The sequence below is a fragment of the Emys orbicularis genome, chromosome 4 (assembly GCF_028017835.1).
Source record: "Emys orbicularis isolate rEmyOrb1 chromosome 4, rEmyOrb1.hap1, whole genome shotgun sequence".
Taxonomy (NCBI): Eukaryota; Metazoa; Chordata; order Testudines; family Emydidae; genus Emys; species Emys orbicularis.
In genome coordinates, this window is record NC_088686.1 from 133,862,106 (window position 1) to 133,885,517 (window position 23,412).

Consider the following 23,412-nt stretch of genomic DNA (forward strand, 5'->3'; position numbering starts at 1 on the left):
GAGCTCTTCCCTTCCTGGCTCAGATTGGGTTGATTTTCATCTCTGGCTTCCCCGGTCTCGCTCATGTGGGGTTTGTATTGTCTCTTTCCCTTGTCTGTTTTGATTAGCAATATTCGGATTACCCCAGGGTTTATTTTTAATGACTGATTTTGGGCAAAAATGTTTAAGCCTCGAATTTGTACGATGGGAAACTGCGTCAAGGGAGCTTTTAATGATGTGGATTGAACATGTGCACTGCAGTAGTCTATCTGACAAAGGAACGATGAGTTCTACCGGCTGGGAGCTGACATCAGATGAATTCAGGCTGGACATAAAGCACAGGTTTGTGTTTTATTTGAACAGTGAGGGTAAGTAGACACCAGAACCACTTACCCAGGGCTGTGGTGGATACTCCATCCCTTGAAGCTTTGAAATCAAGGATGTGCATCTCTAATACATCTGCTTTAGCTCACCCACATATCATGGGATTGATTCCGAAGTTACTGGGGAAAGCCTGTGTTATGCCGGAGATGAGACTGTGTGATCAGAATGGTCCCTCTAGGAATTTATAAATAACATTTTAAATGAGTGAGCATGCATTCTTCTAGATCCCTGAATTGGGTGTGCAGTTTGGGGCTGTGCGCAGATGTGGGGGGCTACGTACCTATGCCTTGCAGATTGAGGATCTGCATATCTAAACCAGGTGTTACCTGTCCTAGTAGTTTGTACGTGCCCAGGTCATCCAAACCCGTATTCCAGTTAGGACACTCTGATGCACCCACTGCCATAAATTAGCAGCTGGGACCCCTACGTATCTAATGGGGTGAGGGGTTGCAAGCAGTAAAGGAGTGGGAGAGAGGTCTGGAAGGAGAAATAATCCACCCGAGGGCCCAAGTTGCCCCTGGGAACAGTCTTTAGGGAGCATCCAGCATCTTCTGACCTGACCCACTTATTGTGCAAATGAAAATGGGAGCTGGTCAACACAAACTTTCAATAGCAGCCACGGATTTGGGGTGCCTCTGCTTCTGGGGGGCCCAGCCTGAGACACAGTGGGCCTTGATATTTTTTTTTTCCAGAGGGTTTGAGCACAAGGAAATCCAGCTGACGTCAGTGGGAGCTGCGGGACAGTCAGTACCTCTGGGAATTGGGCCCCAATTGTCTCAAAATGGGCTCCCCAGAAAGAGAAGCCTCCAGAATCAGAGGCCAGTGCTGAAAACATGGGTCTTGCTCTTTCTAGCAGAATGTGAGGAGGAGGGAGATAGGCGTCTGACTAGGCCAGGGAGCCATTAATAAATAGGAAAGGTGCTTCTAAGGGCTGGTCCACACTATCCGCCTAATTCGGCGGGTAGAGATCGATCTTCTGGGATCGATTTATCGCGTCTCATCTGGACGCGATAGATCGATCCCAGAAGCGCTCCCCCGTCGACTGCGGAACTCCTGCTCGCCGAGAGGAGGAAGCGCTGTCGACGGGGGAGCCTGCCTGCGCCGCGTGGACCCGAAGTAAGTACTTTTAGTTCGATATAGGAAACGTCGACTTCAGCTACGCTATTCTCGTAGCTGAAGTTGCGTTTCCTATATCGATCCCCCGCCTCAGTGTGGACCAGCCCTAAGACTTCTGTTAGCCTTGGGCAGGGCCGTGTTTCCTTGTGCTCGTCGTCTGTCAGCAGCCGCCTGGGGTCTCTTGTCTCACAATTGATCAGCAGCTCTTTGGGGCAGGGACCCTCTTCTTGTTCTGTGTTTGTACAGCGCCTGGCCCCAGGGGGTCATGATCCATAACTTGGGCTCCTATGAGCTACTGCAAGACCAATAATCATAAGGAACTGTTTTTGTAATAGCAGAAGGATATTTTCCATAAACCTTCCCCCACAATTTACTGTCCCTCATATACCAGTGTGTGTATATTGGGGCCCACCAATATCACTTGCTACGGGCCAAGCAACCATCACATGGGAATTGCTGTCAGTAGCTACTGACTGGGGGGATTTGAACCAGCAACATTGAGGTGACAGTAACACCTCGGTCCCTACCCTTTGTGTGGTCTCTAAGTATCTTACTGCATTAGTCTCAAGAGTCGGGGGGCCACCCTGACCAAATTCCAGCTGCCTTTCTAAAGCCTGCATCCCGCAGGTTCACCTGGGTGTGGTATTCCTGTTCCAGACTGTTACTTTGTGTGGTTAAGCAGCTGCTGTCAGGTTGCAGCCCAGAGGTGGCTGCATTTCACTGGTGGGCAAGGTGGTCCCCCTTGCTGCAGGGATGCAGGGTGCTCTGGGAGAAGTAAGATTGTTGTGTCCTCAGTTGTCTGTCTTCTCCCGCTGGCAGGATCCGTCCCCAGCTGTCAAAGGAGAAGATTGAGGGATGCCACATCTGCACTTCAGTGACGCCTGGGGAGCCCCAGGTGCTGCTGGGAAAGGACAAGGCGTTCACCTATGACTTTGTGTTCGACCTGGACACGTGGCAGGAGCGGATCTACACCACCTGCGTCAGCAAACTCATCGAGGGCTGCTTCGAAGGCTACAATGCCACTGTGCTGGCGTATGGCCAGGTACCGGCTGTCCCCGTCCTGTGTCTCGGCGGTAAACCTGGGCTGTTGCACTGAAGCCAGGCTCGGCTGTTAGCAGTTGTGGGCTATCTGGCTGCGCCAGCAAAGCCATGCGGGAAGGTGCTTGGCTGGGCCTGCAGGTCGGAGTTGAGGCTCGTTGGTGGGGTGCAGGGGCAGAGGCCCAGGGCTGGAATATTGGGGGGGCCGTGGGTTGGGATTTTGGGGCATCAACAGAGCTGTTGGGGAATAGTCAGGGAGGGGCGGGTGCAGGTTGGGTTTGGCAGCCCAGGGCTGGAGCTGCAGGGGGCTGCTCTTAGGTTGATGCGCCCTGGGGCTGTCTTAAGTGCCCGTCCTGTGCCCTTTCAGACCGGCGCTGGGAAGACGTACACCATGGGCACCGGCTTTGACACAAACATCTCGGAGGAGGAGCACGGGATCATCCCGCGGGCCATCTCCCATCTCTTCAGCGGCATCGAGCGGCGCAAGCGGGCAGCGCAGGAGCGTGGCACAGCCGTGCCAGAGTTCAAAGTCAGCGCCCAGTTCCTGGAGGTGGGTGTGAGCGAGGGGGGAGCAAGCTGGGGCCCCAGAACATGAGGAGCTGCCATTCCCACACCCCGGAACAGGGTATGGGTGGGGGTGTCTGTCCCAGCGACCGCAAACCACAGCTGCTCATGCACTGCTTCAGGGGGGCACGTGCTGTGGGCCCTACATAAAATGGTGCTGACTGTTGATGTTCTGGCTTCTCTGGGAGGCAGTGGTGCTGGTTATCTGTGCCCCCTCTGTGTCTGGGAGCTGGAGGGCTGGCTCCACTGCAGTCCGTGTACTCTGCATCCACTTGTCTGCATCCAGATTTGGGCCAAAGTCCAGTTTCTGTACAAAGGATGCAGGTTTTCCCAGCCTTCCCCAGCTGAGCAGGAATTCTCAAGCGCCTTCCACCCCATCTATTGCTTCAGGCTTTCTCATCACCTTGAAAGTAACGTACTGGCCCTTCCCACCTCTTTGCCCTGTTTCTCAGTCTCCAGAGCCTAATTTTAGCATGTTCCTATCATTATCCAAACCTTTCTTATTGCACCTTTCATTTAGAACGATCCCATCATGCCTTGCAGACTGTGTACTTTGTGATTGCTTCAGCTCTTACCCACACGCAGCTAGTTCTGGGGTGGAATATGAAAAAACCAAATGCAGCATCCATCAGCAGTTCAGGACAGGAATGGGTTTAGAATGACTTATCTGGGCGAATGCAGGAAGGCTGTATATAGCTAGCCCCACTGTTCTGACAAAGTTTCTATTTTGGTAATGCCCCAAACGCATGTGGAAAAGCCAGGAGCTTTTCAAAGGATTGGCTTTGCATTTTACTTTCGGATCATGTTGATAGAGAAATGTGTGCTGTGGTATAATCGATCCAGACTATGCCATCCTTGTGTTTAGTGACTAGAGCTGGGTGAGAGGGATTTTGTGAAATCACGGAAAACCACTGTGACACTATTTTGCCAAATCACTTTTGCATAATTTCATGGAATCCTGAAACTTGAGCTTTTTTTTTAGAATGTGTAAAATCTCAAGTGATCTGAAAACTAGTCCCACTTCAACATAGAAATGCCTCCCCTGTTGGAAAGTGTAGAGGAGAAAGCATCTGCTGTAAGGCTATATAGCCTAGAAAGGACTGAAAGATTGGGAGCAGGGAGGTCCTGAGTCTAATCCCACTGCTGACACAGTGCCCTCAATGATCCTTGTATATCTATCCCTTCAGAGGAGTATTTTCTTGGGCTTCACAACACCTTGATGAATTAGATAAATACCAATGGTCCATTTTACAATGGAGGTACAGATAGTGACTGGCCAAAGATCAGGCAAGCCTGGGTCCGAACCAGAAGTGGATTGCACATCTCCAGATGATCAGGCCCAAACCACTAGAGCACAGAGTTCCCCCTGGAAAGTCTCTGAGCTCCATTTTCTCCATCTGGGCAAAGAGTTGAGACCCGTATGACTTCAGACCCCTGTACCTGGCTGGGTAAGTTACCCCAATAGGAAACCTTCCCGGCTTCCATGACACCCTCCTCATCTCTTCTGCCCCAGATCTGAAGCAGCCGGAAGTGCGACCGTGTTCCCAAGGATCTCTAGCCTTGGCAGGGCTTTGGCTCTTCCCTGAGTGCCTGTGAGCTGGCACGGAAGCAGGACGCGGGAAGACTTCCTGCTCATTGGCACCTCCTTTGAAATCCCTTTGTCGGGGCGAGGCTATTCTGAGTGGTGGTTAACCCTGCTTCTCATTCAGTACGGCGGGGAGTGCCCCTCCGCCAGCAGCGTTGTGTGACTGCCCAGCCCTGGGCATGAGCTATAGGATCCGACACAAGTGCTGCAGTGAACCCTGTGAGATCCCATCTTCCCCAGAGCCAGCCAGTCCTGCTTGTGAATGCCACAGGGTGCTGGGACTCCCACCGCGTAAGTCGCCAAAGGAGATCTCGCTGTTGTCGAAACCTCCTGCTATTCAGCCTACATTTCCCTTTGCTCGATCCCTTTCCTCCCAGCGACACCCACTTTGGGAACGCCCTGTTAGAGTTTATGGGCTTGGGTAACTCCAGTGACTTCAATGAAGCTATGTCTGAGGATCTGGCCCCACTGCACTGGCATGTGGAGAGTTTGTGCAAACTTGGCCAACGCCGTGGCTGCCACGGGGTGGCTGGTGGACCCTTTACGTGGACTGAACCATCCCACCTAGGCTAAGAGGAGCTACATCTGAAAACCCTTCTCCTTGGCCTTGCTGCAGCTCTGTAGGTTCAGCACCAGAAGCCGTCCAGTCTGAAGGCCGGGCTGGCAGATGCTAGCTTCTCGGCTATAGAGAAGCTTTGACAAAGCCCAGAGGCTGCTGGGGCGACAGCAGAGACTCCAGCGCTGCAAGGGTTAATGACACTGGCAGTGCTGGAGCTGGGGGCTGCCTGCTGAGTTTATTGTGTCCTGTCTGTTTTCTGGTCAGGATATTTTTGCCTGTTAAATAGTTTCAGAAACTTAGATGTCTGGGCTTCTGGAGCCTCCAGTCCCAGCATGAGGCAGGAGTTTCCGCCAGACAAACCCCTCTGGTCTATTTCAGAGTCACCCGTTCGTATTCCCCCGGCAGGCTGTGCCCAGCCTTGCTCGCTCCAGGCGATCCACAGAATCACAGTGACCGCGAAGGCCCTAGTGTAGGCAGAGCTCAGGCTTTACCGTCGCATCATCGAGACCCAGCTGGTATCTAGCGCTTTGCCTCAGGAGAGCTCAAGGTGCTTTACAAAGGAAGATCAGTATCATGATCCCATTTTACAGATGGGCAAACTGAGGCACTGAGAGGGGGAGTCACTCACCCAGCAGGCCAGTGGCAGAGCTGGGAACAGACCAGAACCCAGGTCTCTGTAGTCCTAGGCCAGTGCTCTAGCCACTAGGCCACACTACCGGCTCCTCGGCTGGCTGGCTGGCTGCAGCTGCACGAGATGGCCAGGGTAGATAAGGCCTTCTTTAGCTGCCTGCTTGGCTGCTTTGCCAGAACATCACTACGCATGCAGGGACCGGCTCAGCTGGCCTATAGCGCCTGTCGTCTCCACGCTGAACACCCACGCTCCCTGCAAACCCAGCAGGGTAGCGCAGTCCTGTGGGGACTGGTTTGCCCCAATGTCCCCTCTCCCGCAGTGGGGTGTGCTGATAGCTGCCCTCCACCCCAGAGGTGGCTGCATCTCGGCGCCGTGGTATGCACAGCTGGAATAAAAGGTGCTCTCGTTGGGGTGATAGTGGGGGTCCGTTAAAGCTCCCGAGGCTGCCAGCATGCAAGGTAATTACCTGTGCTGTTGTATCTGCTGTGCTCTTACCCGTGTCCTGTGACCTCTCTGGGCAGGTTCATTAGAGGGGAGGCTTTACTCCTCTGGAGCTAACTTCCAGGGACAGTGGAACGGATTAGCCTTATCTTCAGAGCCGCTCTGCGGTGCTTTCCCGCTAGCCCCTGAGCTGGGATCCTTGCAATGAACTGCGTACGGGCCTAATGCCAGCCAGGTGCCAGGACTCCTGGCTTCTACCCCTGGTTCTGCCCCTGACTTGGCATGTGGCCTTGGTGAACTCACTGCTCCACTCTGTGTCCTGGGCCAGGGCCCAGACCCTGTGATCGGAACATGGCCTCCCAGCATCTCTGGCGAAGGCCGGGTGGGCGAGAGGCCCAGGTTGAGATCTGCAGCCTGTCTAGCACCACAAGCAGTGAGGCCCCAGCCCAGCTTCCTTCTGGGACTTCAGCGCACCACCCACCCTGTTAATGATTCGCTGGATTCTCGTCACTTACGCAAATGGGCAGGTCCCAGCCTGTGCCACCCATAGAACTGTCAGCCAGCCGGGCGAAGGAATGGGAGGCCAGGCACGCCCACCACTCCAGGGCAGGATCCCATCTGCAGGTGGTGGCTGGGGAAGGGGGACGGCCGGGTCACTTTACCTATCCCTCGTGTAGGGTCACAGCCTGGATCAGCCCTACGGCAGGATTTCGGAGACCTGGGGTTTTCCTCCCTGCTCTGCCATGCATGCCCAAGGTAACTCTCTGGGCACGTCCCTTGGTCTCTCTGGCCTCCGTTCCCCATCTGTACAATGAGGCGTGAGGATAAATACGGTAGATTGTTAGGTGCTTGCATATTAGGGTAAAGAGGGGCCTGTTAATATCGTAGATGGGGTGAAGCCTGTCTGTTCTACGCTGCTCTGCCAAGGAGGAGCCACTACATAGCCCCTCTGGACCTGGGCCTTCAGGGGGCTTCCTCTGAGCCCACCCGTTCTCCTGCCCTGTAGTGACTGGGATGGGCTCAATGCACCTGCCCTGCTGTTCTTGCCCCTTCCCCCGATTAGCCACAGGCACTAAATCCATTTCTCCTCCGCCGCCGCCTTCTGCTCAGTGCTCGCCCCTTCCATGTTGCTCCTGCTCCCAGCAGGGGAGCAGTAGCTGGGCTGGTGATACACCGCTTGCTTGCAAAGCTAATCCAGGGCAAGGTGCAGAATTGGCTCTGGCTTCCCTGCCTTTGGGGACCTCCCGGCTTGGAGCCCTAATTAGCCCCTTTCTCCACCGGGGCAGGTCAATCTGTCAGTGATGACACCCCACCCCCCACCCCACCCCACCCCCGGCGGGCCAGGCCTGACTTGCTGGGCTCTGGATAATTACCCTGCTCGGACTCTAGTCCCAGATAACTAGGGGGACAGCAGGGTCCCCAGACGTACGGACAGTGCTGGGTGACTGACGGCCATGGCGATGGGGGGAATGCCAGGTGCGGTGAGCTGGCTCCTCGGCCTCCTGTCTGCTCTCTGAGAGCTTTTAAGGAGAGAGCAAGGCCTAGTGGGCATGGCCTGGGAGCTAGGATGCCTGGGTTCTTTCTATTCCTGGTTCTGCCACTGGTTTGGCGCATGGCCTTGGGGAACTCACTGCTCCAGTCTGTGCCCTTAGCTAGGGATCATCGGGACAGCACGCTGGCACTGTGCTGCTCTGCGTGTGCTGGGTAGGGGAGGCCTTGAGGAGGGGGGGGACCCAAGAGGCATTGGGGGGGAGGTTGGGAGTACCTGGAGGAGAGGTGGGGGGGACGACCCAGGAGGCATATGGGGGAGGTCGGGTTACCTGGAGGGAGCCAGGAGGCCCCAGGGGTCTGAGCACGGCCCCTGTGCACCCCGCAGTGGCGGGAGGTAAGTTGTGAAGCCCCATGCCAGGCTCTGCAGCAAGCCTCGTGCCGCCCAGTAACCCGCTGCCCTGTCTCCCTCCCCCACAGCTCTACAACGAGGAGATCCTGGACCTGTTCGACAGTGCCCGGGACCCTGACTCCCGCCACCGCAAGTCCAACATCAAAATCCATGAGGATGCCAGCGGCAGCATCTACACCACGGGTGTCACCTCCCGCCTCATCAGCTCCCAGGATGAGGTGGGTGACGCCCGGGACCTGGCTGCTGCGGGGGGGTCGGCTGCTCTGGATCGCCGGAGAGCGGGCAGGGGCAGAATGGAGGGGCCGGGTGCTGTGAGGGGCAGAGCCCCCAGTGACGACAAGGGGAGTCAGGCGCTAGCGTGCCCCAGCCCCAGGGCAGAAGCTCTCCTAGCCAGCTGTCCGAGGCTCTGGCTGCCGCCGCCCTGGGACAGACACACTCAGGGTGTGGCATTGACATGTGCCCGGCTGATGCGCCCCTGGGTGGCATCAGGGCACTGCACCAGGATGCCGAACGCTTTGGATTTTCCTGTGGTGGCTTCGCGGTACAACTGTGCCCCTGCTCCCAAAGCTGGTCTGGAGGGGCGGAGGGGGATGGACTGTGAATGGATTTTCCCTCCCCCCCCCAAAAAACTGCTCTACTAGCCCCCCCTCGAAGGAGAATTGTCCCCCTGCTGATCCCAGCCCTCTCCTGTTGCCCACACTCAGCAGCCCCCCTTGCAGCAAGAAGGGAGCCCAGCTTGGACAGAGTTAACTCTCTCCTTGCCAGTCCCCAGAGGGGAGGGATAGCTCAGTGGTTTGAGCATTGGCCTGCTAAACCCAGGGTTGTGAGCTCAATCCTTGAGGGAGCCATTTAGGGAACTGGGGTAAAAATCTTTCTGGGGATTGGTCCTGCTTTGAGCAGGGGGTTGGACTAGATGACCTCCTGAGGTCCCTTCCAACCCTGATATTCTATGATTCACTCCCTACCCCTTCAATCTGTGTGCTTGGATCCTTCCTTCTCTCCAGGCCCCCGCTCCTGCCCTCTGTGCCATGTGGTGCAGGGCCTAGCGAGAGCCATCCCGCTGGCATCCTCAGTGCCCACGTGCTCGTCCCCTGTTACCCGAGGGCAGGCGTCTGGGCTCCATGCCCAGCCCTCCCATGCCCCCTTGTGTCGTTGGCACGTGGTACCTGTCTCCCATGGGAGCAGCGTCCTGGGGCGAAGGGGGGGTGGGAATGCAGCCCCCATCCTGTAGCGCCGGGGCGAGGGAATCGCTCACCTAGCACGCAGTACGAGCCGTTTGTTAACCAGGCATCGCTGCAGGAGGCTCTGGTCCCAGGGGAGATGAGTCAGGCCCAAAGACAGGACTGTGAGCACGTGAAGCCGGGACGCGTCTCTACTGCTGCCTCAAGTGGGTAGCTCCTGGCACAAGCGCATGGAGGGGGTTGGTCCTGGAGAAGCCCTTGCCCTGTGCGTTGTCTGTGAGCGGGAACGTCTCCCAGCCACTGGGGATAGCAGAAACGACCCTCAGGACCTGGAGGTCAAATGCCTCCTCTGCTGCCCCTGGACACTTCGTGTGCAGCAGAGAGCACAGGGGGCAGCGTAGATCAGTGCTTAGGACTCTGGGCTGGGCCCTGGGAGAGCTGGGTTGTTACCCACCGGGCCACTTGCTGCGGCGTAACCTTTGCAAGTCCCTTCTCTGTCAGTTGCGTGGGGCTGGGGCTGGGGTGGTCTCTCAGCATTTGTACAGCACCTAGCACACCAGGGCCTCGGTCTGTAGAGTGTCACGTTACTCGCCATGGCTGTGCATGGGCGGGTTCCCAATCCCGTCTCCGAGCACACAGACCCTGAGTTAGCCTCCGCCCTGGCCTCTTGCCTGGGGTTTGGCTTTCCTGGTGACTCGTGAGCGGGGCTGTTCCGGGGTCTCCCTACAGTGCCTGCTCCCTTGTTCCCTGTGGCCACTGGGCAGGGATCTCCCAGCGCGGGGCCCTGGCACCCGGGCCTGGATGGCTCGGCAGGAGAGCCTGCATGCCATGCAGGGGCTCGGCTGCCCCCATCCCAGGGTGACTATGGCACATTGACCTAGGGTGCCCTCCCCACTCTGGCATCTCCCCACCTCCCAGCAGGCTGGGGTGGACATTTCTTTGAACCCTTTCCTTGTTGTTGCAGCTGATCCAGTGCCTGAAGCAGGGAGCTCTGTCTCGCACAACCGCCAGCACCCAGATGAATGTCCAGAGCTCCCGCTCCCACGCCATCTTCACCATCCACCTGTGCCAAATGCGAGTCTGTGCCCAGCCCGACCTGGTGAGACTGCGCGAGAGGGACAGGGGAGCGCCCTTCGCCCCACAGCACGGCAGGCGTGAGCCGCTGTCAGGCTAGTTCCTACGTCTCCCTGCCACGTGCTGGTTGACAGCGGAGCCGCAGCGGGCTGCTCTGCGAGGGGGCGGGTTGGGATCTATCATAGCAGAGGGATAAAGCCCCGTTCCCCTGCGGGAGGCGCTGACGCTGCAGCCTGTCTGCTTGCCAGGTGACCGGCCTTCCAGAGGGATCCCAGGCCACCAGCGAGTACGAGACCCTCACCGCCAAGTTCCACTTCGTCGACCTGGCTGGCTCGGAGAGGCTGAAGCGGACGGGAGCTACGGGCGAGAGAGCCAAGGAGGGCATCTCCATCAACTGCGGCCTGGTAGGCTCTTAGCGGGTGGAGGAGACTGGGACAGGCTGCAGTGGATATAAAGGGGCTGCTGGACACAGACAGACCCTGCCTGGCTCACTAGCTCCCAGACTGAGCCACCACGGGTCACCACTAGGGGTCGCGCGGTGGACTCGGTGGTGAGGGATGGGGCAACTAGCTGCGCTACCCAGCACTGTCCCCAGTAGGGGTAGATTCCTGGATCTGGGGACTCAGGAATAACGTGGAGGCAGGAGAGGGGCTGCACACTGGCTGGCTGGTATAGCTGCACTGACTGGCTGCTAGTGCATTGGTCCAGAGCCCCCCGCTCCCTGGAAAGAGGTGGCTCTGATCACCCTGAACTTTGTTTTCTACAGGGAGGGGCCCTCCCCAGCACGGGGCGAAAACTCAGTCCCTTCCGTTTTTTGTTGGCAGCTGGCGTTGGGAAACGTCATAAGCGCCCTTGGAGACCAGAGCAAGAAAGCGGTGCACGTACCCTACCGAGACTCCAAACTGACCCGGCTCCTCCAGGACTCGCTTGGGGGGAACAGGTAACAGGCACCCTGAGCCAGGGCGTGGGGTCACCCAGCGGGTGTCAGCTTCAGCTGGGTGTGTGTGACCCAGAATGGAAGAGCTGTGCCCTCGCTGGGTCTGCACCCTGGGAGTGTTGCCTGAGGCGGGTGGGGGATTTCTGAGTAACAGGAGGGCCGGTCGGGCTCAGGGATGGACCTGAAGTGCCGTGTGGGTTTCCTGGGGTGGCGTGTTGCTGAGGGTCCGGTGGAGTCTCCATAGTGACTTTTCGAAGGTAATTATCTCGGCTCTCTTGGTCCCGGGCCCCAGACGCAATTAGGCAGCTTTCGTGGAATTAGCTCTTGCAAAATGCGTCTGAGCCCTTCGTGATCTGGGACTTGGCAGCTGAGTTTCCCAGCACGGGATTGCTCTAATCCCTCCCCCTTCCTGTCTCAGTGATGCCCCGAATGCCCTGCCGTGGGCTGCCCGGGGTGGCGACTCCCTGAACACCACTTTGTAATGAGCAGGGGAGGCCACCCAGGGTTCTCTTTGCCAGCGCAAAGCAGGCTGCTGCCTGAGCCACACTCCCAGCCTGTGCCGGCCCAGGGTGGAAGGGGCCCACACCCCGTTTATAAAGTAAATAAAGGCCAAAGGGGGTTGTGGCTGGAGCTGCCAATAGGCACCCATGTGCCAGCGTTGGAATTGGCTGATCTGACGTGGCCCAGGTGCTGCATTGTTTGATGGCAGCTCCAGCTGACCCCGTTGGCTCTCCGTCCTCCCTAGCCAAACCATCATGATCGCCTGCATCAGCCCCTCTGACCGGGACTTCATGGAGACCTTAAACACGCTCAAGTACGCCAACCGGGCTCGCAACATCAAGAACAAGGTGGTGGTGAACCAGGACAAAACCAGCCAGCAGATCAGCGCCCTGCGGGCCGAGATTGCCCGCCTCCAGATGGAGCTCATGGAGTACAAGGCGGTAAGGGGCGGCTGAGCAGGTGAAGCCTCGTGTGTGTACGGCCCACTCGGGTCACCAGCGAGGATCGAACCCAGGACCTTCCACGCCGGCCCCTGCCGCTTGGGCTAATGGAGTAACTCCACTAACTGAGTTTGTGGCAGGCTGTTGTGGTTGCTGGGGCTGGCTGCTAGAGGGAGACCTACTTGCATGTACAAAGCCTGGGTATGACCTGGACTCCTCGCTGTCACAGGTTCAAATCCCAGCTGTAGCAACACAGCCTCGAATGGCATGGGGAAAGTATTCCTGCCTCCCCTGCACAGATCTGGCCCCATGCTGTGTGTACAGCTACTCCTCTGCTGGTCTTGGCCAGCACCATGCCCTCCTGGGTGCGGTGTATGCTGTGGCACTGGGCTCCACCCCACTGGGCTCCACAGATGGCTGTGTTTCAATGGTGCTGTAGTTTGTGGGTAGGATGCAAGGGACTATGGCGAGGTGGGCTGTATGTCATGTCTGAACAGGGAGAAGGCTTCAGGGTATCTTTCGGAGCTGGGAAGGCACCTCCTGCTTTATATCCCTGTCCTGTGCGGCATATCAGACATCCTGCTTCATGCTGAGCTTGTCTGGACTGGTTTCCCATGAGCACCAGCCCTTAAGCAGCCAGAGGTTGCTATTGAGCTGAGTCATGTATCTCCCCAGCCCGAGAGGAAGGATGGCCCAGTGGTCATGGCACTGGCCTGGGACTTGGGAGCCCTGCGTTCAATTCCTTGCTCTGCCACAGACTCCCCGTGTGACCTTGGGCAACTCCCTCAGCCTCAGGGCCTCAATCCCCATCTGCCCAGCCGGGGTCAGAGCACTGCCCTGCCCACTGGGAGTGCATGAGGGTAAATGCATTAAACTGGGAGGTGCTCAGCTCCTGCCATCATGGGGCTCAGATCAGAACCTTACCTGAGTAAAAGGCACTTACAGCATGTCAGCTGCTCCCTGTTTCTGCCGTCCCCCGAGCACGGCCTTCCCACGGGCACGCCTGCCATTTTTTGAGTCTCTACCTTTTCCCTGCTCCTCTTGCTGTGACCCATCTTTAAGGTGACCATATTTCCCACAGGGAAACCAGAACACCCCGTGGGGCTGGCCTGAGCCCCTCCTCCTCCTCCCCCGCCCCCCACGGGGCTGCCTCGAGCCACTCGCCTGAGTCCCTCCCCCCATGTGGGGCTGGCCTGAGCCACTCACGCGAGCCCCCCATCCCTGTGCAGAGGGTAGGCAGGGCTGGGGCGAGCAGCAAAGCACATATGGGATAGGTCGACTATTTCCCAAAGGCTGGGGCTGGCGTCGCTGCTCACCCGAGCCCTGCCTGCCCCCTGCTGGATCCCGGCCTCCCCCCCACGTTCCTCTGCACCCCACTTTCTTGACAAAACTGGGTGTTTGTCCCGTTTGCCCTTGGAGACAAATGCCCACTTTTGCCAAAAAAAAAGTCGGGACGCCCGGGACATGGCTTAAAAAAGGGACTTGTCCCAGCCGAAACGGGACGTAGGGTTACCCTACCCATCTTCCTCAGTGCGGCGCCATTGAGCACGTGGCCGGCTGGGTTCGGCCAGGGCTGACGGACGCTGTGGCTTTGCCCTCTCTGCATCTCCCTTTCTCCTCTCCCCGCAGGGCAAACGTGTGATCGGGGAGGACGGCGCCGAGGGCTACAGTGACTTGTTCCAGGAGAACGCCATGCTCCAGAAGGAGAATGCCACCTTGCGCATGAGGGTGAAGGCCATGCAGGAGGCCATTGATGCCATCAACAGCCGGGTCACCCACCTGATGAGCCAGGAGGCCAATTTGATACTGGCCAAGGCAGGTGAGGATGGGCACCTCCGGAGGATGTGTATGCGAGGTGGGGCATGCGGATCGGTCCCACGAAAATTACAGCCACCCCGGAGCTCAGGTCCAAGGGCAGCTGAGTGGCAGCCCAGCTGCTAGGAGTTTCTGATCTAGTCCGTGATCCTAATTCTGTCCCTCCAGGTGATGGCAACGAGGCCATCGGCGCCCTGATCCAGAACTACATCCGGGAGATCGAGGAGCTCAGGTGGGCGTGGGCCACGTTCTCTCCTTCCGCCCGTCTGGGGGGGCCACGTATCGCGTGCAGCTTGAGAGGACCTGCAAAGAGGCAGTGCGGGCTAGCGGGGGGGCTGCTGACCTGGGGCTCTGGAGGCCCAGATTACCTCTCTGGCTCTGCCGCTCCCGGTGCCGCGGGCACTGGGTTCAAATAGTAGGCTGGCATCGCAGCTCTGCCAATGACCTTGGGCAAGTCACTTCCCCTCTCTCTTGCCTTTGGTCTGATGCGACCATTTAGATTGTCGGCACTTTGGGGCAGCGCCCGTCTCACGGGTGTGTGCAGCACCTGGCACAACAGGGCCTTGATCCCGTCTCTCTCGGTGCTGCTGAAATATAAATAAAAGCCCCACATTCGAGATGGAAATGTCTCCATCCTGTAGGGCGTCCTGTCCGGCCCTTGTGCTCCCAAGCTTTCTCTGGAGCCTTGGCTGATCCAGACTTAAATGCCTCCCAGGGGTACATTGAAATGCAGTCTGATAGCTAGTGCTGCTCATAAATGTGGATTCCGTGCTGGAGAAACTGACAACCCCGGAGACAGGAATCCCCTCACTCATTCTGGGCCAGATTCTCAGCTGGTGTAAAATCAGCTTTGTCCCACTGGGGTCCCTGGAGCAATGCCGATTTACCCCCCTCCCGCTGAGGATCCAGACCCCTGTCCGTAATGCTAGAAAACAGAGGTGCCCCACCCTGTCTAGCGCAGCCGCTGCTGAAGATTAACCCTTAGGCTGCCATGTCAGCGTATCACCGTGGCTGTTGAGAACTGGCTGTCGGCCATAGGGTTGCTTCTCTCCCGTTAGCGTTCAGGCCTGGTGGGAAGCCCTGGGGCCTTTGTGACGAGGCCTGGGCTGCATTGCCATCTAAGGGAAGGCACTAAATCTGTGAAGTGGCATCTGCTGTGACTCTTTGCTCCCACAAGAGGCATGCAGATGGTTAGTGGTGGCCATGCCAGCTTTCCTTCCCTGCGATGTCCTTCTGCAGCCCCCCTCCCCGGGAGCAGAGCCCTGAGCCCCTTTGACCAAGCTGAGCGAGGGCAGTTTAGGTTCCAGACACACACTCTCCCGGTCACCCCTCCTTAGAGGTTGGGGGGAGGGGGTGTCTTTTCCCCTGGGGTGTCTGGACATCTGCCCAGGGCAGCAGATCTCCGTAACCAAAAGCCCCTCCGATCCCCAGGACAAAGCTCTTGGAGAGCGAAGCCATGAACGAGTCGCTCCGCCGGAGTCTGTCGCGGGTCTCCTCCAGGCCCCCGTACTCCCTGGGCTCGTCTCCAGGCCCAGGCCTGGGGGCGCTCAGCAGCCCCGTGGTCTCCATGGAGGCAGAGGCCACCGAAGTCCTCCGGCGGGCCAAGCAGGACCTGGAGCGGCTGAAGAAGGAGACCAGGCAGCGGAGGAAGAGGTGATGGCCAACTCCTTGCTGGGGACAGAGGGGGGGGGGCTGTTCTGGGTGCTCCCACCCCTGGCTCTTCATTATTATGGCTATTGGGATGCCCACTTCTCCCTTGGCTTCCAGCCCTGGCACCCTCCAGCCCCCATCAGCCCTGCTGGTCCAGACATTGTCCTGCCCCATCCCTGGGAAGCCAAAGCCATACAGCAGAGAATCAGGACTCCTGGGTTCTTTTCTCAGCTCTGCCTCTGACGTGCCACATGACCTTGGGTGAGTCCCTTCCCCTCCTTGTGCCTCAGTCTCCCCATCTGGTAACACTGCCTGGCCCGTCTCTCTGGAGGGCAGTGAAGCTGGGTTCCTGAAGGGCTCTGAGATGGAGGGTGTTGGGGATGTATGGTCTAAGGGGACCGTGTGCCAGGGCTCCCCTGTCACCGGGGTTCATCCCGTCTCTTCCTGGCAGCCCGGAGAAGGAGGCCTTTAAGAAGAGGCCAAAGCTGCAGCAGGAGAACGGGGAGGAGACGGACGAGAACGAGGAGGTGAGGGAGGCTTCCCCCGTGGAGTGGGGGGTGGGAGCCCGGTTGCTAGCCAGAATGCCAGCGGCCTTCTCTGTGCCTCGCCGGCGCTTGGGGCAGCTGTGTCCTGCCGCACCCTGGGAGGTGGGGCAAATCCCAGCCTGTCTGTGGGAGTCGCAGGGGATCCGGGGGGCAGGGGCAGGGTCCATGACCACCCCCCCATAGGGCAGCCAGTCTGCTGCTGTTTGGCCCCGCATAGGTGTGGAGAATGGGGGCAGGGCATGGCTGAGGATGGCGGGTAAGACAGTCCCCTCTGCCCCCTGGCAGTGCCCTGTGCCATCTGACACCCTGGCAACAGGTGGGGCAGGGCAACTAGCCACAGGCCTTTCCGTGCAGCTGGGCTTTGTCCCGTGAACCGTGTCCCCTCTGCCCCAGCCGTCCCGGAGGTTCTCATCAGGCCCTTCATTTTCAGCTGCCATCTCAGCGGGGAGGGTGGGGGGAGCTCCCCAGACATGGCCCACTCCCTTTGCACACAGGGATCAGCCCTGCCCCTGGCCCCGGGTTAAACGTCCTCTCTCCTGCCTCTGCCTGGCACTGGTTTCCGAGGCAATCGCTTTAATTCCCCCACATCTGGGGGTGGCGGATGGGGAGAGGCCTGAGCCCCTGCGACGATAGGAGAGGGGCCGAAGGCTCCTGATCTCTGCCCTAACCCTGCGCTTGTTTCCCAGGAGGAGGAGGAGCGGGAGGAGAGTGGCTGTGAGGATGAGGACGAGGATTCGGGCAGCGAGGAGAGCCTGGTGGACTCGGACTCCGATGTGGAGGAGAAGGGTAACTCGGAGGGCACGGCGCCCAGCTCTGTGCTCAGGCTGGGACCGGGGATATCTGCAGTGACTCAGGGCTGTGCCCCTTTTGGGGAGGTGGTAGGCGGCTGCAGTGGGCCTGTAGGGTGAGCTGGGCAGGTCTTGGCTGGAGGTGCACAAGGTGCCAGTCAGGGTGGTAAGGTGGTCCGGCTCAGCTGGTGCTCAGTGGCACAGGCCTGGCTGCCAAGCTCTGTCCCTTCCTCCTCAGCCCCCCGCATTCGCCTCCGGGTACCCAGGCAAGGCTAAGACCGCAGGAGCGAGATGCCATCCCCTCTGAGTCCTGCCTCATCTGTCTCCTTTCCTCTGCAACGCCAGAGTCCATAGGGGACCCGTGAGCCAGGCACTGCCCCTCCCCTCTCCAGGCCGGCCCAGGGCTGCCTGGCTCTCTCCTCCTGACCTCCCCGGGGCTGCCTGGCTGACTGACTCTCCCCCCACCTCTAGTGGTGAATTTCCAGGCTGATCTGGCCGACCTGACCTGCGAGATCGAGATCAAGCAGAAGCTGATTGACGAGCTGGAGAACAGCCAGCGGCGCTTGCAGACCCTCAAGCACCAGTACGAGGAGAAGCTAATCCTGCTGCAGAACAAGATCCGCGACACCCAGCTGGAGAGGGACCGGGTGCTGCAGAACCTCAGTACGGGCAGTGCCCCCTCCACCCCCCCGGCTCATCCCACCGCACGGGTCCTCTGAGCCAGCGCTGGCAGGAGAAACCCTGGGGTTCTCCCGGCGCCCAATGAGGCCCAAACTGGGCCGCTGCCCCCTGCATTCCATGCCCCTCTTGCGGTCCCCAGAGATTCCCGCTGGCTGCTCAGTGTCTGGCTTCCCAGCTCCTGGGATCGATCCTTCTCCTCAGCTGTGTGCCACTTGTCCCGCCTCTTGATCAGGGCTGGGCCTGGTGACCCCGTGACCTCCCAGCTGTGCAGCCCGCTGGCTGTGGGGAGACAGTGGGTGTAGGGCCCAGGGAAAGTCCCTTCCCTCGGAGGAGCTCCAAGCTCTGACACGCGTCAGGGAGACAGGGCCAGGCAAAGAGGCAAAGCCACCTGGCATCTGTGGCCAAGCTCCCAGCTGCTCCCGACTTCCTCCCAGCGAGGAAACTGTGGCTCTCCAATGCAGGAGCAGCAGCGTAGCCTGCCCATGCAGAGAGCTCCATCTCCAGGGCTTTTCAGTCCTGGGCATCTTCCCCGAGTGGGGCAGCTGATGCTATAACTGAGACTTTAGTGATTGAGACACCTGCCCCCAGCTGAGTCCCACCAAACTCATTTCAGCAGCATCCCCCTCTGGGCTGAACAGCAATGGCTGCCTGGAGGAGAACAGTGTGCACCCAGTCCCTGGAGCGGTGCGGTCCCTGGCACACGCCTGGCACTGCTCTGCTGCCGGGGTTATTGGTCTAAAATAGGCCCATGGTTCTGGCTTGCAGGCAATGACTGGTCTGGGCTACTCGGCCATTGAACATCTCTTGAGCTGCTGGACCAGGCAGACTTGTCCCTGGAGGCCAAGAGTTAATCTAAAGTGCCCCCCACTGAGGGTGCTTTCCCTGGGGGCCTGGTGGGTCCAGGGGGCAGCTGGGTGGGATGCAGCGTGATGGGCTCGGCCTAGCCTGGCACTCTGAGCGTCTCTGCGCCACCCCCTTCAGGCACCATGGAATGCTACACGGAGGAGAAGGCCAACAAAATCAAGGCGGACTACGAGAAGCGGCTGAAGGAGATGAATCGGGACCTGCAGAAGCTGCAGGCAGCCCAGAAGGAACACGCTCGCCTGCTCAAGAACCAGTCGCGCTATGAGCGGGAGCTCAAGAAGCTGCAGGCTGAGGTGGCAGAGATGAAGAAGGCGAAGGTACCTGGCTGGGCAGAGGAGGAGGGGGCTGGAGGGGCATGGCCCGCTTGTGCTAGCTCTTCAAACTGGGGAGGGGCGGTGGATGGGCACAGCCCCTTGTGCACACTCCTTATGCTGGGTGTGGCTGTCGGGGGGCCCGCAGGTGGCACTGATGAAGCAGATGCGGGAGGAGCAGCAGCGGAGGCGGCTGGTGGAGACCAAGCGGAATCGGGAGATCGCCCAGCTGAAGAAGGAGCAGCGCAGGCAGGAGGTGAGAACCCAGCTCCTCGCCAGGGCTCTGCAGATAGGGCAGCTCTGGCTGGGGCCTGCGCCCCTCACTCGGCTCTGAGCTCCCACACCAGCTGGCCAGGGTGCAGCGGGGAGTGCGGGTTCTCCAAGGGGTCTGGGCCTTTCCTGGGGAGATGCCCCAAGCCAGGCTCCTTGGGACCAGATGGGGAGGGTGCTGGAGAGCCCTCGCTGATGCATGATGTGTCAGGTCCCCTCCCCTGTGCACAGGTGAGCAGTTACCTGGGTGAGGCAGCCTGCACCCAGAGCCCCTGACGCAGGGTGGGGCAGGGGCAGGGGAGCCCCTGTGACGGGGCAGGGCTGAGACAGGGAGTGGGGCCATTCGGGATATGGGGCAGCAGGGGAGCCCTGCAAAGCTGGGGCTGAGCCGCAGGGATGGCTGAGCAAGGCGATGGGAAATCTGGAGCAAGCGCTGCACCAACAGAGGACCAGATTCCTCTCTCTATTACGCTCGTTGTAAATCTGGAGTAACTGCATTGACATTAGCGGAGTCGCTCCAGATTTACACTGCTGCTGCTGCGATGTGAATCCAGCCGTCGCCTGCATCAAGAACATTCCACGTTCAGTCCTGCCCTACCTCTGCTCGACAGTGTGTTAGAGCTCTTCCGGGTGCCCGGCCGCTGGAATCAGTGCCCGGCTTGGCATCCAGGCCCGCTCCTTTCAGAGCCCGTGTTGGGCCACTGGCCGGCCAAGGCCTGCAGGTCCTGTGAAGCCAGGAATGGGGCCGGCAGCATAGAACAGCGTAAAACCCTGCCTGGTTGGGGAGCTGTGTGCTGGGAACCCTGTGCGGAAACCAGCCACCCCACTGTCTGTCTGGGGACTCCTCCCCCTGCTGAAGGCGCAGCATGTCCCCTCCCCCAACCACATGTCCATATGTCTGTCCATCCCTTGAGATCAGCACCTGGTGGGGTGGCAGGTTCCGCCTTCCCCAGGTCAGAGGAGGTGATTGCTTCCTCCTGCATCTCTGGTTGCTGCTCAGGGCAGGTACAAATGCCACAGTGCTGCCATCGGTTACAGCAGAATAAATCCAGGTTTTACACCGCTGCTGGGTGAGATCAAAATCTGGCCCATGGCCTGCACTGAGAACATCCCACGTGCTGGCCTCAGGCAAGGGGGTGGGGGAGCCCTGGGTCCCCTCCCCTTCCCCCATTGCTGCCATGGGTTCTACCCCAGACCCTGGGTTCCTCTTTAGCGGCTCACGCCCGCTCAGGACTCGACTGAGGCTTGGCTTCTCTCCCGCGCAGTTTCAGATCCGGGCTCTGGAGTCTCAGAAGCGGCAGCAGGAAATCGTGCTGCGAAGGAAAACCCAGGAGGTGAGTGCCAGCCCCTGCACCTGCGGGGGTCTGGAGAGCCGCTCGCGGGGCCGTGACTGGGTGGGCGCTGAGGCCTGGCTCCTGGATCGGGCCGTTGGCAGGGCAGGGCCCTGGGGCCTCTCCAGACAGAATAGTCCCCTCTGCTGTCCCAGTGGGTCGTGCTCCGCCAATGCTGGGTTGTTCCCAAGGTGCTGGCCCTGGGTGGGGTGGATTTCCCACAGAGCCTGGTGGTTTTATGGCTAGGAGTAACCAGGCAGGAGATGACAGTGATTGCGGGGGAGGAAACGCCTGCCTCCGGGGGCAGCTGATCTTCTGGGGTCAGGAAGGAGGAATTCTCTGCGTGCCATGTGTGACTGTGCACAACAGGCTGTGTCCCCCTCCCTCCTTCCTGGAGCTGGGTCCTGGCAGCCGAGTTGGTCACGTGACTCGTCCAGGCTGCCTCCTGCCCCAGCACCCGTACAGCTCGCGGGACGGTACGGTGCTTCGATCCCAGCCCCTTCCCAGCCCCTCCTGATGCATTCTGGGAAACTGCTATCCAAGGGTACCGGACCTTCACCCAGCCCAGATAGGCTCAGCTCTCTTGAAAGGTGCTCAGCTGCTCCCGGGCTCACTTTGCCACCTGAGAAGCGTTGGAGTCGCTCTGCCACTGGGGTGGCTGGGGGGCGATGCCCCCTGCGGGTGTTCCCAGGAGGCCCAGCCCTCAGGCACTGCTCTCACCCAGGTCTCTGCTCTGCGCCGCCTGGCCAAGCCCATGTCGGACCGGGTCTCTGGGAGGCTGAGTCAGAAGCCCGCCATGCTGGACTCGGGTGCGGAGGTGTCCGCCAGCACCACCTCCTCGGAACCGGAGTCCGGCTCTCGCTCGGTCTCCAGCATCGTGCGCCAGTGGAACCGGAAAATCGACCACTTCCTGGGAGACCCTTCGCCCTCCGTGAATGGGGCTCGGCCCGTCAGGTCAGACCAGTGCTTCCGAATCCGTGTCCCCCGCGGCCTCGTTCCGTGCTTGGCCCTCAGGCCCCGGGCTCCTGGGTGTTAGATGGGAGCGGAGTTCTGTGGGAACACGGGAAACGATCGCTCTATCATCGTGGGCGACTCTGCCATGTGGTTTGACACGTGAGACTCTCCACATTGGCTGGAGGCAGACCTGATGTGTAAATGCCCCTCTGTCCTGAGCACTAGCGGGCGTGATGGCCGAGCGCCTGCCCGGTGGAAGCCCCCTGACCATGTCCCATCCCACTGCAGGAAGAAGTTCCCAAAGAAGGGGATGAGCCAGACCTTCAGCAAGGCGGCCCGGCTCAAGTGGCAGTCGCTGGAGCGGCGCATCTTTGACGTCGTCATGCAGAGGATGACCATCGTCAACCTGGAGGCAGACATGGAGCGGCTGATCAAGGTGAGGTGTGGGGGGCAGTGCCCTGGTGGGGATTGGATGGCCTGAGCATGACCGAGGGCCAGGAGTGCTGGGAGGCTGCTGGCACCTGGACGGCGCCGGCTGAGGCGTTTCCTTCCCACCCGCCCCCCAGAAACGCGAGGAGCTGGCGCTGCTGCAGGAGGCACTGCAGGGGAAGAGGGGAAAGCTGCAGGCGGAGAGCCCAGAGGAGCAGAAGGGCCTGCAGGAGCTGAACGAGGAGATCGAGGTGCTGACAGCCAACATCGACTACATCAACGACAGTATCGCCGACTGCCAGGCCACCATCATGCAGCTGGAGGAGACCAAGGTGCCGGGGGAGGGGGCCTGCGGGCGGGGGCAAGGTGCAGGGGGTCTGTATATGGGGAGTTGGTCTCACGGGAGGGGGAGCGGGGGAGATCACCCCAGGGCATTGTGTGCTGTAAGGGAAAGGGGGTGCTCTGGGGGCTGGTTGATAGTTGGGGTGGGGGCTGGGCGTGAGCAGGAGGCTGGCTGGCTGGACTCTTCCTCTAGGCAGTTTAAGCATAAGGGGTGCAGGAGGCAGGTTTGCAGGGTCCTCTTGCTTTCTAAGCTCCAACTTCTGGGCTGAAACGTTCTGTCGTGGGTCACGCAGGGAGTCAGGGCCGAGCTGGCTCCCTGCTCTTAGCCCCCAGAGCTCGCCCCCTCCCTACAGAAACGTCACAGAGCAGCTGTTGCAGTCTGGCTGCTTTCTCTGCTTGTTTGCTGATGACGGCTGTATAAGGCCCAGTTCAGCAGGTGCCTGAGCACTCACGGGGCTGGTGCGATAGGCTGCCGTAGGCCCGTGGGCGCCAGGCTTGGCTTGGACCAGCAGAGGCCAAGAATCAGCCCTCTTCAGCTGCACGGTCTGCAAGGCCGGGGCCAGGATTTAGGAGGCCCCTAATATGTTGGTCCGCCAGGGTCTCCATCGGTGCTGGATGGTTTGTTTGTGGAAGGGACGGCTGCGGAGAGCATGATGTCCACCACCAGCTGCTAGGCCCAACAGCCCTGATGGGAGTTCTGCACATGCTGGAGTCAGTGGAAGCCCTGTCCGTACCATGGGACAAATGTACCCATGGTGTACCCAGTGCTGCGGGCAAGGCGTGGTCTAGCCATGCTCAATCCTCTCTGTGTGCACAGAAAAACCCATGTCAGCACCAGGCTCCAGCCTGGGTCGCCGCCAAACATGCTTAGAACTTGGGCTTTCTCCATTCCCTGCGTATACGGCAACACAACCTCCTGTGAGAAACTGCCTCGACCCAGCCCAGTTCCACAGTGGCGTTCCTGTAGCCTAGACCGAAGCCAAGCACGGGGGGCAGCCCGGTATTCAGAGCCAACTCCAGGTGTAGCCACGAGAGAGGGTTGAAGATGCTGTTTGCTTTTGTAGGAAATCTCAAACCCTTTTAGTTTTTCTTTTGAAATTTC

The 23,412-nt window shown here is 59.4% G+C and overlaps 1 protein-coding gene across 1 annotated transcript in view; it reads left to right on the forward strand.

Moving 5' to 3' along the window:
* Positions 1–262: 262 nt before the first annotated feature.
* LOC135877873 (kinesin-like protein KIF21B) overlaps positions 263–23,412 on the forward strand; it is a 41,978-nt gene continuing 18,828 nt past the window's right edge. The window contains exons 1-20 of the mRNA XM_065403400.1: positions 263–321; positions 2,299–2,521; positions 2,885–3,067; positions 8,266–8,415; positions 10,343–10,477; positions 10,701–10,856; positions 11,277–11,392; positions 12,135–12,330; positions 13,960–14,149; positions 14,314–14,377; positions 15,577–15,798; positions 16,247–16,322; positions 17,027–17,126; positions 17,600–17,791; positions 18,791–18,990; positions 19,133–19,240; positions 20,520–20,588; positions 21,310–21,539; positions 21,828–21,975; positions 22,106–22,300. Of these exons, the coding sequence (XP_065259472.1) occupies positions 263–321; positions 2,299–2,521; positions 2,885–3,067; positions 8,266–8,415; positions 10,343–10,477; positions 10,701–10,856; positions 11,277–11,392; positions 12,135–12,330; positions 13,960–14,149; positions 14,314–14,377; positions 15,577–15,798; positions 16,247–16,322; positions 17,027–17,126; positions 17,600–17,791; positions 18,791–18,990; positions 19,133–19,240; positions 20,520–20,588; positions 21,310–21,539; positions 21,828–21,975; positions 22,106–22,300 (3,012 nt within the window). The remainder of the gene's footprint in view (positions 322–2,298; positions 2,522–2,884; positions 3,068–8,265; positions 8,416–10,342; positions 10,478–10,700; positions 10,857–11,276; positions 11,393–12,134; positions 12,331–13,959; positions 14,150–14,313; positions 14,378–15,576; positions 15,799–16,246; positions 16,323–17,026; positions 17,127–17,599; positions 17,792–18,790; positions 18,991–19,132; positions 19,241–20,519; positions 20,589–21,309; positions 21,540–21,827; positions 21,976–22,105; positions 22,301–23,412) is intronic.